At 40.4% G+C, this 14,070-nt stretch overlaps 1 protein-coding gene across 1 annotated transcript in view; it reads right to left on the reverse strand.

The window, feature by feature from the left end:
- ARMC4 (armadillo repeat containing 4) overlaps nucleotides 1-14,070 on the reverse strand; it is a 195,898-nt gene that overhangs the window by 131,839 nt on the left and 49,989 nt on the right. Inside the window, exons 10-15 of the mRNA XM_032847139.1 lie at nucleotides 12,311-12,457; nucleotides 11,472-11,681; nucleotides 7,838-8,080; nucleotides 7,388-7,498; nucleotides 5,304-5,458; nucleotides 3,521-3,763 (exon numbers count right to left, since the gene is read on the reverse strand). Coding sequence (XP_032703030.1) covers nucleotides 3,521-3,763; nucleotides 5,304-5,458; nucleotides 7,388-7,498; nucleotides 7,838-8,080; nucleotides 11,472-11,681; nucleotides 12,311-12,457 — 1,109 coding nt within the window. The remainder of the gene's footprint in view (nucleotides 1-3,520; nucleotides 3,764-5,303; nucleotides 5,459-7,387; nucleotides 7,499-7,837; nucleotides 8,081-11,471; nucleotides 11,682-12,310; nucleotides 12,458-14,070) is intronic.

Genomic DNA, 14,070 nt, shown 5'->3' on the forward strand with positions numbered 1-14,070 from the left:
TACTTTCGGTGGCTAGCACAAAAATGCTTGATAAATATTTGTTCAGTGAATAAGGAATAAACAATATAACTTTAGATAATTAACACTTGCAAGGAAAAGATGAAGCTTGAGAGGCAGGATGGGGTCAGGAGGCAAATGTTCTGAATAGCAGGCTATGGAACTTCAGTTTGGTTTTTAAAGCTTGAGAGGTCACAGATGGTTCTTTAGAAAACAACCCTATCAGATCTACAGTTCAGAAGAATTAATTTCAGTGCCATGCAGGAAAGAGCTGGACGGGGAGAACTATGAGATAAGACCAAACAAGACTTGCTTCAGTAGTCCAGGTAGAAGGTGACAGAAGCTCAAATGAAGGCAGAGAGCCAGAGGATGCATCCAAAAAATGTTCAGAGGCAGTTGGTGGTGTTGGCAGACATGAGTGGACAAAAAGTAAACAAGAGCCAAAGATCAAAAGATATACATAAAGCCATTTCTAACAAGTGATTATTACATGCTAATGAATGCCATGTTTTTGTTTTTGTTTTTGTTTTTTAAGACGAATACATTAGAAAATTGTTTTGTAGGCACAGTGGATGTTCTTCTCTTGGAAGTTATCATGAGTAAGACTAGTGTTCCTTGGTGTCTGAAACACCGGAGCCTAAGGCTCCAGTAACCAAACTGGAAGAGAGTTACAGAGGCCTTAGCACTTTTGTCCCAGACATGTGGTGAGATGAAACTCACATTAACAGAGCTCCGGGGCTGTCTTAGAGTTGCAGGCTTCCGGTAAAGAAAGAGGACCTGACCAAATACAAATGAGTCACAAAGGCTAGGAGAGTGGGAAGATGGAAGAAGGCATGACCAGAAACTACTGGCATCAGGTAGAAGCTTCCTGTACCAGTCAAATGGTGAAACAGATAGAAAAAGATACTTACCAGCAGGGCTGTATGTATGGCCCCACCACGTATGGTGCTGGGTATATGTCTGTGAGAACGGGGCTTCCTAGGGTTGTGCAGGTCACACACTGAAGACTTGAATGAATGAGCCAATCAGAATGAAATGGTATAGGAGATATATAGGAGAATCATAGCATGTAAAGATTACAGTTATGACTCCTGGATCCAATCAACCATCTCAAGAAACGCTGCTAGGACTGAAGAGGACAGAAATGGGATGAAATGAAGAAAGGTTGTCAGACTCAGTCTATAGGACAGGCCAGTAGAGCTATCCAGCTGCCCAATAATGTGGTGTTATTTCTTATATAGCCAGGATTCCTGGGGGTCCAGGAATCAAGGGATGGAAATGAGAGTAGTACCTACTACTTACTATTACCACTGGCGACCCACTAGCAAATGTTTTTTCTTCTTGTTCCTGTGACCTTACACTTTGCTGGTTTAGAGGTCTTAGTTCCAAAGCAGGGAATGCTTCCACCAGGAGACCCAACAACGATTCCAGTGAACTGCAAGTTAAACCTGCCTCCCAGCCACGGTGGCCTCCCCATGCCTCCAAACTAATAAGCAACAGAGAGGGTTACTGTGTTGGTTGGAGTGACTGATCCCAATTATTAAAGGGAAATTGGACTGCCACTGCACAATAGGGGTAAAGAAGACTATATCTGGAAAACAGGAGATCCCTTAGGGCATCTCTTAAGTATTACCATGCCCTGTGATTACAGTTGATGGAAAACTACAACAACCCCATCTAGGCAGGACTACTTATGGCCAGACCCTTAGGAATGAAGGTTTGGGTTACCCCACCAGGTAAAGAACCACAGTGAACTAAAGTGCTTGCTGAGAGCAAAGGGAATATTGAATGGGTAATGAAAGAAGGTAGTTGTAAATACCAGCTATGACTCCATGGCCAGTTACAGAATGAGTATTGTAATTGTCATGAATATTCCTTCCTTATTTTGTTATGAATATGTCTGTGTATATCTTTTTTCCCTCTTTTATCCTTTTATCATGTAACACAAGATATATTAACTTTATGTCATAGTTTTTAAGATGGTCAACTTTACATCAGAGTATTTAAGTAACAGGACATCAAGGAGAAGAGTGAACATCATCTAAGAACTTTGCTTCCTCTTCTGGGAAAAGGGTTAGTGAATTTTCAGTGGTGCACTGGATAGTTATATAGTGTTAGGCAGGGATATGGCCTTGTTATTATCTCTATAGAGATTAAGTATCATTTAAGGAGATGCATGAATGGGGACCAAGTTGACAAAGGGTGGATATGTGATGGTTAATGTTCATGTGTCAACTTTGACTGGTTTAAGGGCTGCCCAGACATTTGGTTACACTTTTGTTTGAGAGAGAGAAAGCATATGCCAGCAGGGCAGGGAGGGCCAGAGGGAGAGGGAGAGAGAGAATCCTAATCCACGCTGAGGATGGATCTCACAACCCTGAGATTAAGACCTAAACCAAGATCAAGAATCGGATACTCAACTCTCAGAGCCACTCAGATATCCGTAGTCAAAGGTTAATTTGTATATTTCTGTGAAGGTGGCTTTTTGGATGAGATTGATATTTAAATTGGTGGACTTTGAATATAGCAGATTATCCTCCATAATATTAGTGGGCCTCATCCAATCAGTTGAAGGCCTTAATAGAAAAAGGCTGACTACCTCTAAGCAAGAAGGAATTCTGCCAGCAGACTGCCTTTGACCTCAAAATGAAGTTCCTTCCTGAGTCTCCAGCCTGCCAGCCTCCCCTATCAGAAGGGGGAACTTGTCAAGCCTCCACAATCATGTGAGCCAATTCCTTAAATCTGTCCCCCCTATGCCTCCCACCTTTCTCATCCTGTTGGTTCTGGTTCTCTGGAGAACCCTCATGCAATAACTTTGGCCCATATGGTTCCTCCCTTTCTGGACTTCATATATATATGAAGTATTAGTATATACTTCACACACACATATTTCATATAACTATATGTAATCTATACACAAATACATGTTTGTGTGTGTGTGTGTGTGTGTGTATAAAATCTTGCTATTATTCTTAAGTTGTATAACATTTAAGTCTTTTCTTCCTAATTAGAGAAGAATTTGCTCAAGGACCAAGATCACAGCTTAAAATCCTTTGTCTTTTTCCCTCATCAGTTCACAGCTCTTGTTAGGTGCTCAAAATATGTTTGCCAAATTGAATTGAAAAACAAAAAAGATACTAGGGGAATGCTACCTAGAACTATCTAGGGTCTCAGTTATAGAGAGAGAACATTCTTCCTTAGGAAGCAGAGAAAAATTTTGTTGATTGTATGAAGGTTTCTGGGTGTGATATTAATTACTGGGAATGTTAAATCCTCCCGATATTAATTACTGGGAATGTTAAATTCTCCCAATAAGCCCAGTCTCAGCCCTGTAGCTCATCCAAGGGAACAATCTGGCTCTGTTAACTCGTGACTGGTAAACTTGCAGTTATTTATATGGAAATCCACTTTACTTTCGCACCATTTGCGCTTGCCAATTCTAAGTGCTGACACTGTTCTATGACAACCTGAGTATTTCCCCTAATATTCTCAAATAAAATCTCTCTGTTGCTAGGCTACTTACGCCATACTTTCGGGTTCTGCTGCACAAGCACCAACTGCTTTTGTGACGTTGACAAGAAGAGTTTGGTTTATTCCAACGAGGAGGTTCACAAGTGGTTGAATGCCACCACATTTCCGGACAAGGACTCGGTTTTCATATTCCTGACAACATTCTCCCAGAGCACCAACCACATTCACAAGTACTTCTTCGGGCTGGTCAGTTAAAAGTCCCACCAACGTTTCAATGGCTTTGTATTCCCGAAACCTATGCTCATCACAAGAAAAAGAGGTGGGGGGAGGAAAAGAGGAGAACAATATTACTTTTGGTATAAAATTAGCTAATATTAATAGCACAAAATTGCTAAATGACAACTATACGTTCATTCAGTCCTTACAAAAACCCTATGATGCAGGTACTACCACAATCCCCACTATCAGAAAGCTAATTCGAAGCTTTGTAAATAGTGAAGCTGACATCGACATCCGGCCATCTGCGCCTTTAATCTCTATACTGTACAGACTCTAAGAAAACTACAACTTCTTCCACATCAATGTCAGTGATTCTACTATGCTATGGGTGTTTTCCTCATGTCACAGAGACTATTTAACAGGAACAAAGCAACATAAGCCTATTTTGTGTTAAATAAGACAATTTCTTGTTAGAATCATCACACTGAGGGGCTCCTGGAGGGCTCAGTCAATTGAGTGTCCAACTCTTCTTTTCAGCTCAGGTCCTAATCTCAGGGTGGTGAGATTGAGCCCCAAATTGGGCTCTGTTCTCAGAGGGGAGTCTGCTTGAGATTTTCTCTCTCTCTCTCTCTCTCCCCCTTTGCCCTTCCTCCCACTCATGTGTACTCTTTCTCTCAAATAAACAAATAAATCTTTGAAAAAAAAATCATCACACTGAGACAAAGAAGAGTTGCCTCAGAATATCCATCATAGAGTATGAGAACTCTAAAAGTACACAGGGATAAATTTGAATATTAAAATAAATCTGGGGACGGCTGGGTGGCTCAGTAGTGTAAGCTTCTGCCTTTGGCTCAGGTCATGATCTCAGGGTCCTGGGATTGAGCCCCGCATCGGGCTCTCTGCCCGACGGGGAGCCTGCTTCCTCCGCTCTCTCTCTCTGCCTGCCTCTCTGCTGACTTGTGATCTCTGTCTGTCAAATAGATAAATAAAATCTTTAAAAAAAATAAATCTGATGATCATAAAGTTTACAAATACTTTAAAATTCAATGAAATCATTTGAAAATGGCTGCTCTTTAACAGATTAGTTAGCATTTAGCTGATTTATCTTGTTTATCTTTTAAAAAGGAATAAAGAATGGAACCACTTCCATCTATAAAGATTCAGTGGGAAATTCATCCCTCATCTTCTTCAATCAGAGATGCTTGTCATTTATACGGCTGCCCGTAAGTAAAAGAGCCCATTTACACACATAGATTACATCAGCAAGTCCCTTAGTGTTGAGTGAGGCACAGAAAACCATTGCTAGGTGGTGGGACGGGAAGTAGAAGTCTTTTATTTAAAAAAATATACCTTAATCCTGCCAAGTTAGTCCAGAATGTATGTGTATGAAAACTAGAGGTGTAGCGTTAGGATTGACTCTTTATTAAAATAACATTACAGGAACATGTTTCAGTGGCCATATTTTTTATGCATCTACACTTCATTTAGAAACATTTATATCTTAATGAGAAAAGATGTTAGTTGAAGGATACACAGTGTAGCTTCTGTGAGCTAAGAATACAGCTCTTCCTCAATGGCCATGTTTTTATCACAGAATATTGAATGGCTTCTCTTACTTAGTCACATTCTCTTTGCTGATGGAACATTTCCATATTGCCCCCGTGACCGCGGCCAACCGTTCTTTATTGTCAGTGTTATTGAGCAGACTGGCCAGGGGTTTAAGTCCTCCATGCAGTCTCACCAGGTCACGGGTTTCCTTATCTTCAGCACACTACACAAAAAGTCAGGGCAGAGGCTGTCAGTGATGAAGGCATATCAAACTTTCAGTGATTGCTAACGAGGCTGTCATGCTAGTGGCTATGAAATTTCTTTTCAGAGAGTATCATTTTCTGAAGGGGCCTCCAAGTAAAATATAATTCTTCTCTGTACTGGCAGTTCTCTGACAGTGTCTCTCTTCCCTTACATGATTTTGGCAATGTCTAGAAGTTTCTACATACTTAGAAATTCTGCCAAGCCATTCTGACGTAGTGTGCGCTTCCACCAAGACAGAAAGAGAGGTTGGTAAGAGACCTAGAATGCCACATGCGTGGATGGAGGATTTCTGCAGTCATGCAACCTACAGTCTTGGGAAAATATAGTGAAGATACATGAGTGATAAAACTTTCGTCTGATCTTCAATGACCCCCAAAAGCTAAGAGATGAGTATTTCCCTAATAGAGTTTCTATGCTCAGAGCAGTGAGCTATATCAATAGCAAATGATATTATATTCACATATGTTTATCTATACATTTGTGTCATCCTTTGAAATAAATATGTACTGCACAGACATTCCCAGCTGACCACACTTCCCAGGTTACAGAGCAAAAAGATGATAAATTTAGTATAGATATATTATCATCTGAGGCATACAGTTGGTCTCTGAAGCCACATGATACAGATGAATGTGATGCATCATCCCTGAGGGCCACCAGAAGAAATCCTCACTGGAATGCACCACAAGGCATCTGCCATGTTTATCTTCTATTTATGACTTTTGGTTTTGGTTCAGTTGCAACTTTTAAAAAATTAGTCCCTATTTCCAACCAATCCTTCATAGTTACTCATATGAGGCATATATGCAAGTCAAGCTATATGTCCTCATTATGAACTGAGTTACGTTCCCTTAAAACTGATATATGTCAAAGTCCTAACCCCCATACCTCAGAGTGTAACCATATTTGAAGATAAGGTCTTTAAAGAGGTAATTAAGGTTAAACAAGGTCACTGAGGTAGGCTCTAATCCAATATGACTGGTGTCCTTAGAAGAAGAAAATACTAGGATACAGAGGAAGGAACATGTGGAGACAGGGAGAACAACATATGAACATGAAGATGGCCATCCATAAGCCAAGGAGAGAGTCCTTAGAAGGAACCAATGCTGTTAACAGCTTGATCTCAAACTTGTAACCTCCAGAACTATAAGGAAATGAATTTCTGTTATTTAAGCCACCCAGTGTGTGGTATTTTGTTATGACAGCCCTAGAAAACTAATACAATACTCTACTGACATGAACCCTTTTCTCTGACTTTGTCTTTTTGGCATACCCTCACCGTGCATGTTTTAAAATGCATTCCTCTAGGAAACTTTCTCTGATAGGTAGAATCTAGAAACTTCCTCTGATGACCAATAACCAGCCATCTAATTTGTTAAGGCCATCTTTTCTTCTGTTTTCTCGTATACTATGAAATGCATAACTCATAGAAAGTTAATGAAGATTAAAATACATTAATAAAAAGATAAAACAGGAATACACACACACCCCCACACAAAAGAACACACTCATTTGTCCATCCATCTTGTTTTGGCAGAAGGTAAAGTTCCCAAGACCAGCATGTTTGAATAGGGTAACTAAACAGCAATGTAAAGGCACCATGTATATATTTAGCTATTTTACACTAAGTAACTTGTTTGAGGAGACAAAGATATATAAGTGGCTTCCAGAAATGTGAATAATCAAGACATGTTGGAGCAGGTTTCTCTCTCACATATACAGGCATCTGTCATTAGCACAGGACAGTGGTTCTCAGACCTGTATGTGTGGAAAAATCCCTTGGGGGGTTCTTGTTAAAAATGAAGATTCCTGATTCCAAGCCCCAGAGAATGAGACCTCACATTAACTATCTCAAGAACACCATGACTGTCTGGGGAGTCCGCCGTACCTGGTAGATGGCCATGGCACAGTGTTCCTGCAATTGTTCATTCTCACTATTTAGGTTCTTTACCAGATTTTCAATTATCCTTTCTGCTTTGATTGCAGCTCGGTAGTTTTCCTAGGAATACAAATTTAAATATTGACATGTGTAATGCATGAATAGAAGTATCTATTTATATGTACTAATAATTATGCCAAATGAAATATCTTAATAAACACTAAAGTCCAAGATTAATACAACTATATAGTAAGAGAATTTAGTCAGCATTTTCAGAAATACATCACACAGGTACCAATTTAATTAATGTTCTATTAGTTTCATCTTCTCTTTCTAAAAGACTACTGACTCTCAAAAAAAAAAAAAACACTTAGCAGTCACGATAACCTTAAAAATTGTTTTTCAGCTAAAGAAAGTTAAGGTAAATGAAAGCAAGGGAAGCAGAGCTGGCTTGAGTACCTCTGATGCACATTCTTGTAATGTCCCCACCACTGGAATTAGCATGTTCTCATGCGAGGTCTTCAGTAAGCCAGCCAACAAAGGAATGCCACCAGCTTTACGAATGGCTTCTTTATTCGCGTAACTCTTACTGCAGCTCCATAATGCCAGCGCCCCACAGCGAGCTACTTCCACGTCTCTGGCATCATACAGACTTGACTGAGCCGGTTCTTGTGAATTCTGTGCACAGTCGAGTAGAGCGACCTACAAGAACAGATAAATACGATGTACACGGGAATCTTTAAAATAAAATAACGAACCCTGCAAACAGCTACATGGCTGCTATCAGGCTAACCTCCATCAAACATAAGAATACTTTTATGGATTAGTTTTCACACTACACAGTAGTCAGTGAAAGCAAAGAAACAAACCCTTCAAAATACCTTCCTCCAGATTTGGGAGGCTTTATATTTCCTTCCTACAAGAAATTTAATCTCACCAAGATTGTATTAATATAGCTGTAACATTTACATTAGGAAGAGTTGTATACTACATCCTCAGCCCTGGTATCTCACAAAAAGAGGCTCCCTAAAGCCATTAGGACTTTCTAATGAGAACAGAATGGCCTGTATATTCTCGAAACCATGAGACCTCTTCCGAGGATATGGCTCTCTGCCTGTACTACTGAAATGAACCAATCCACATGACATAGTGCCATGATCTTTTCTTTTCTTTGCAATAACCAAAGCCACCGGAGACCTTAAGGGAAAGGCACTTTATAAAGAAACAGCAGGATGTCAGGGTGCTCCACAGAGGAAGTGAAGTCGGGGCTCCCAGGCTGTCTTTATCCTATGCATGTCTACTCCATTCTTCTACCTCTGCAGGCCAGATTCCATGGATATGTCTACATAATCGTGACCACCAACCCTGAGTTTAGAAAAGAGTAGCCAGACTGAGTAGAACCTTTGATTCCTAATTCCGGATTTCTGGAAGAGAAATCTGGTGGGACTGGCTTGAGTCAGGTGGACACTCTGCTGTACATTCATCATATCAGGGACATGTGTTTATTTATATTGATGTTCCTGCCACCTGTGTTTCTGTACTTGACATTTCAATAAATGTTTGAAATGGTTTTCAGTGAAAGGGTCAAGTACACCATACATCCAGAGGAATGTGGAAACGGCCACAGGAGTAACAACACTGAATCTTAAAATCTTTTCCTACCTGGATGTGTTCTCCACGCTTGCTCAGACACCCAGGTTTCTACTGGGTGTGTCTCTTCAGAGACTCAACCCCATCTAAGTGCCCAAACCCCACTATGGCCACTATACCCCTTCTTGCCGGCTGTGATCTGACCTCCATTCCCTTGCTCTGATGTCGTAACCAGCTCACTGCTCTGTACTGAGTGATCTCCCTCACTTCCAGTTTTGGTTGGGGACTCATGTGTGTTTGTCACCTACCCTCACTTAGTTAGCAAACCAAAAATGGATCCCTAATCCTGATCTTTTCCAGATGTGTTCTCAACCTAGCAATTATGAGTCTATTAATGCCTGATCCATCACCATGCTTCCTATTTCTAATTTAGCTATCATTTAAGATTATATTAAAACATGTGGCATTATCTAATGGACTAAGTAAGTGCAGTTGTCCAATTCTAGTTCCCTGAATGTGATATATAAGACTCCCATAAAAATAAATTTTAGTTTTAAGTTACATTATTCATTCTTTTAATGTGAGAACTTCCATTGGACAGCCACATCAGTCAACCGTATGACTTCATTATTTAAGCAGAATACTGATAATCACCCGTAATAATTACCTTTCCCCCAACATTTTATTATGAAAAAATTTCAGACATACACAAAGGCTAAAAGAACTGCATGGTAATTATACAGCAAATCATGTATATACCACCTAGATTCTATAATTAACATTGTCATATCTGTTTTATCACATAGCTAACCATCTACTTACCCACCCACCCAGCCATAAGTCTGTCTTATTTTTGAAGCAAATAATTATACTCTAGAGTACTCTATAGATTACACGTGGATTCAGAGGTCCCCAATTTACAATGGTTCAACTTATTTTTCAACTTCACCGTGGTGTGAAAGTGGCATGCATTCAGTAGGAATCCTACCTGGAATTTCGATCTTTTGAGCTAGCGATATGCAGGTTACACTCTTGTGATGCTGTGCAATGGCAGTGAGCCTCGGCTCTGTCAGCCACACCATCCCAAGGGTAAACACTGGTGCACTTACAGCCATTCTGCACCCATACAGCCATTCTGTTTTCACTTTCAGTACAGTTTTCCATAAATCACAGGAGACATCAATACTTCATTATAAAATCAGCTTTGTGTTAGATGATTTTGCCCACCTATAGGCTAATGCAAGTATTCTGAGCACATTTAAGGCAGGCAAGGTATCTAGGATGTTTGGTAGATTCGTTGTATTAAATACATTTCTACTTATGATATTTTCAACTTCTAATGGGTTTATTGGGACATATAACTCCATTGTGAGTCAAGGAAGAGTTGTACATAGAATCTCTTAAATTTCTGAAGACATGTCACTGCGTACGCATTCACTTCAAATGCATATTGATTCAATACATATTTATTAACCCTTCATATGTGTAAGGTACTGGGCTACGTGTTGTGAATGACACTGAGATGAATAAGACATGTCTCTCATCTGAAGGAGCTTCAAGTGCAGAAGTGGACGCCGTCAAGTATGATAAAAGCTGCAGGAGGAACATGGGATCTACTGATCCTTCCAAAGGTGGATGCAAAGGCACTTCCACACTGCCCTGTATCTCCTTGACGTGAGTGTTGAGCAGAATGCTCACTTCTTTCTTTCAGGGATAGTAATTTATAGAACCATTTTTTAATGATAAAGGTAATACTTATACAACATATTGGCAAATGTGGGAAAATGTGAAGAAAAATTGATAGTTATTTCAGAGGAAAGTGAAAAACTGTGAGCTGTGAACAGTTTTGTGTATTTATTTCACGTTTTTATAAAAAAGCTGTTACAGACTTGTGAGGTAGATCTCTGAAAAAATTTGGGATCATAGGTGTCAGTCAGTTTTCGATCCTGTCAGAATTTTATATAATATTATATATACGTTTATTCCTTGCTACTAAATATACTTTGAAAATGCAATACTGATAGCTGCCTACACATTTCCTGGAGGCATTGTTCCTGGGACTTTACTGCTCTCATATTGTAAACATGCTGTTTGCAGTAACAGTGAGATGACTAAGCATCTGCAGGTCTGATGGTCTCCTTGGGTGGGCAGACCTAATAGTGAGGTCACCACGGCAGAGAAAATGGATGACCAGAGCCCTTTCTAACAGGGTCTCCACCCCCTCACCCACTGTGCACGTGCCACACACAAATGTATTCCCACCAATGCAGTAGGTGCAAATTATATCTCTTTTTTAAACATATGTTTCTTTGAAAAAGAAGGTCAAACATGTTTTCTGGCCAGTTGCTAATGTAAATATACAACAATAATTTTCAAGGACATTACACAAAAAGAAGGTTCCCAGAACACACATATTTAACATCCAGAAGTGGCCAGGAAGGACAGCAAGGAGGTGACATTTTGGTGGCGGGGGCGTGCTGATGATGGTGTCAGCAGTACTCACCAGTTTGGTGATGCCCCCATGGCGTCTCACCGCCCGTCGGGCTCTTCTAAACTTGGCAACATTTGCGATTGTCTCAGCTGCCAGGCATTTCAGACTCTTGTGTGGAGAATCAAGTATGTTAACCATAATTGGTAAGCCCCCAAGGTCAACAATATTACGTCTGATTTGCGGATTATGACTGATTTCCTTCAGGATTTTTAATGAACCAATCTAATGAGAAAATAGAAGTCAGAGGTGAAAATAAGGGCTTAATACATAACCAGTGCTAGAGTTTTAAAAATTCCAAGTCGGCCTCAAATCCTTCCCCAGTGACGGTTTTTAAATGATATACTTTCTATTCCCAGGTATTACCCATAGCCTCCTTACTTTTCTCCAATTATGCAGACAAACATTCATCATTTAAGAAGCACATACTAGGGGGTGCCTGGGTGGCTCAGTGGGTTAAGCCGCTGCCTTCGGCTCAGGTCATGATCTCAGGGTCCTGGGATCGAGTCCCGCATCGGGCTCTCTGCTCAGCAGGGAGCCTGCTTCCCTCTCTCTCTCTCTCTCTCTCTCTGCCTGCCTCTCCGTCTACTTGTGATCTCTCTCTGTCAAATAAATAAATAAAATCTTTAAAAAAAAAAAAAAAAAAGAAGAAGCACATACTAGTGGAAAAGAACCAAAAGATAAACAAGAAGAGCCAGGAAGAGAAGAGCGGCGAACATCCAAAGGAGCAAGTTCTCAGTGAGACTAGCAGGCAAAGTCAAGGACGAGGCAGAAGTGACAGACACGTAGCAGAAAAAGAGAAGCACGAGGAGGTGTGGACGAGGTTCATCACCCACATCACGTAAGCCACTCACCTTACATTTGACTTCGTCTGTATCAAGTAAATTTATCAAAACTTCAAGGCCTCCGACATCCCTGATTGCCAGCTGGCAGGTCTCTTGCGCTAAGTTGAAATCCTTCATTGAACACAACGCAATCACCGTAGCTGTCTGATTTCCTCCCTACAAAGACGCCAGGCCACAGAAAGGTTAAATAAGATCGCACATCCATTGAAATTTACTTAATGGCTATGAATCCACGAACTGGGAAATGTGTCTCCCCGTACATGGTACGTTAAATTTTTTTAAGTTCTCTGAGTGGCTTATAATTTGTTAAATGAATCATGTAGAGTTGAAGCATGAAAAAGCTTTACAGAGTATCATAAAACATTATTCCAATTAAGAGTCAGCATTTAAAGGTGGTCTGTCTGCTTTAAACAGCGAGGGCATTAGGCGGTATTAGTATGTTAAAGAGAGTCGAGGGGCAAGCCTTGAGAGATCCACTGAGGAATGTAAGTTTTATGTCGAGGTAACAGGCAGTCCCTGTAGTTCTTGAACAGAGTACTGTGCCGTCCAAACCATGTCTGGAAATGATTCTCACAGATGTATGTAGAACAGTCTGGAACAGGGAAAACCTGGAGAAAGGGAAACCATGTGGGAAGTGGTACAGTGATCCCTGCTGGGACTGGGGAGTAAGTGGGAGAAGGGCCATGGGACTGGGAAGGAGGAGGTGATTCCATTAAGAGCAGCAGATGACTCAGTGTGTGGATAAAGGGAAAAAGAAAAAAGAAGAAGCCTTCAGTATCGAGAGCACAATGCTGGCCCAATGTAGAGAATCACACAATCAATGTCTGCTTAGCTAATCACCAGATGTCAAGGGTAGTGGGGAATGGCTCCTTTAAGGTAAAACAATCTGGGAGATTTAAAAAAAATGAATGATTAATCAGTGAAACAGACCCACCAAGAAATTATAATCAGAATTCACTTCAGGAGTTCTTGAGTGACGTCCACCCATCATTAATGCTTTGAAAATCTTCTGAAGGACACTGCATAGTACTTATTACTTCTCCTGCTTTTAAGACTGAATGGTAACTAAGAGTTCCAGTGTAAGTGCTGAAATAGTTCATAAGACACAAGAGCAGGGGGCGCCTGGGTGGCTCAGTGGGTTAAGCCACTGCCTTTGACTCAGGTCATGATCTCCGGGTCCTGGGATTGAGCCCCACGTCAGGCTCTCAGCTCAGCGGGGAGCCTGCTTCCCCTCCACGCCCCCCCCCGCCTGCTTCTCTGTCTACTTGTGATCTCTCTGTCAAATAAATAAATAAAACCTAAAAAAAAAAAAAGACACAAGAGCAGTATTTCTAATGGAGCTAAGAGTAAACTATTTCTGTAAAAGGTGCTTATGAAAGATGGCCTTGGATCTTGACCTCAAAACATAGTATGAATAGCCTCAAATATCTCTCTCTCTCCTTTTGGAGGAAAAGATACCTACAAATTATGTTTATTCTCATTTGCTAATTATCACTTGATATTGTTATATCTATTATATACACATGTTCATAGATATAATATATACACTTAAGACAAAAATGGAAATTATATTCAAGCAGCCCAAACCCCTCCTACATATCACACATGCACACATGCAAATCCTCTTGTGAATTCAACACAATGTGTTACTTTTAAAACAAGAAACTGAAGTGGGATTATAAGCGGGCAAGTATCAAAAAGATGAAAAAGTGCAGCCTTCAGCCTTTCCTCTTAACGCTTCCAGAAAAGTCCCTCTACATCTCTAAAAA

This window comes from Lontra canadensis, unplaced genomic scaffold (assembly GCF_010015895.1).
Source record: "Lontra canadensis isolate GAN:19392208 unplaced genomic scaffold, GSC_riverotter_1.0 scaffold185, whole genome shotgun sequence".
NCBI classification, from domain to species: Eukaryota; Metazoa; Chordata; class Mammalia; order Carnivora; family Mustelidae; genus Lontra; species Lontra canadensis.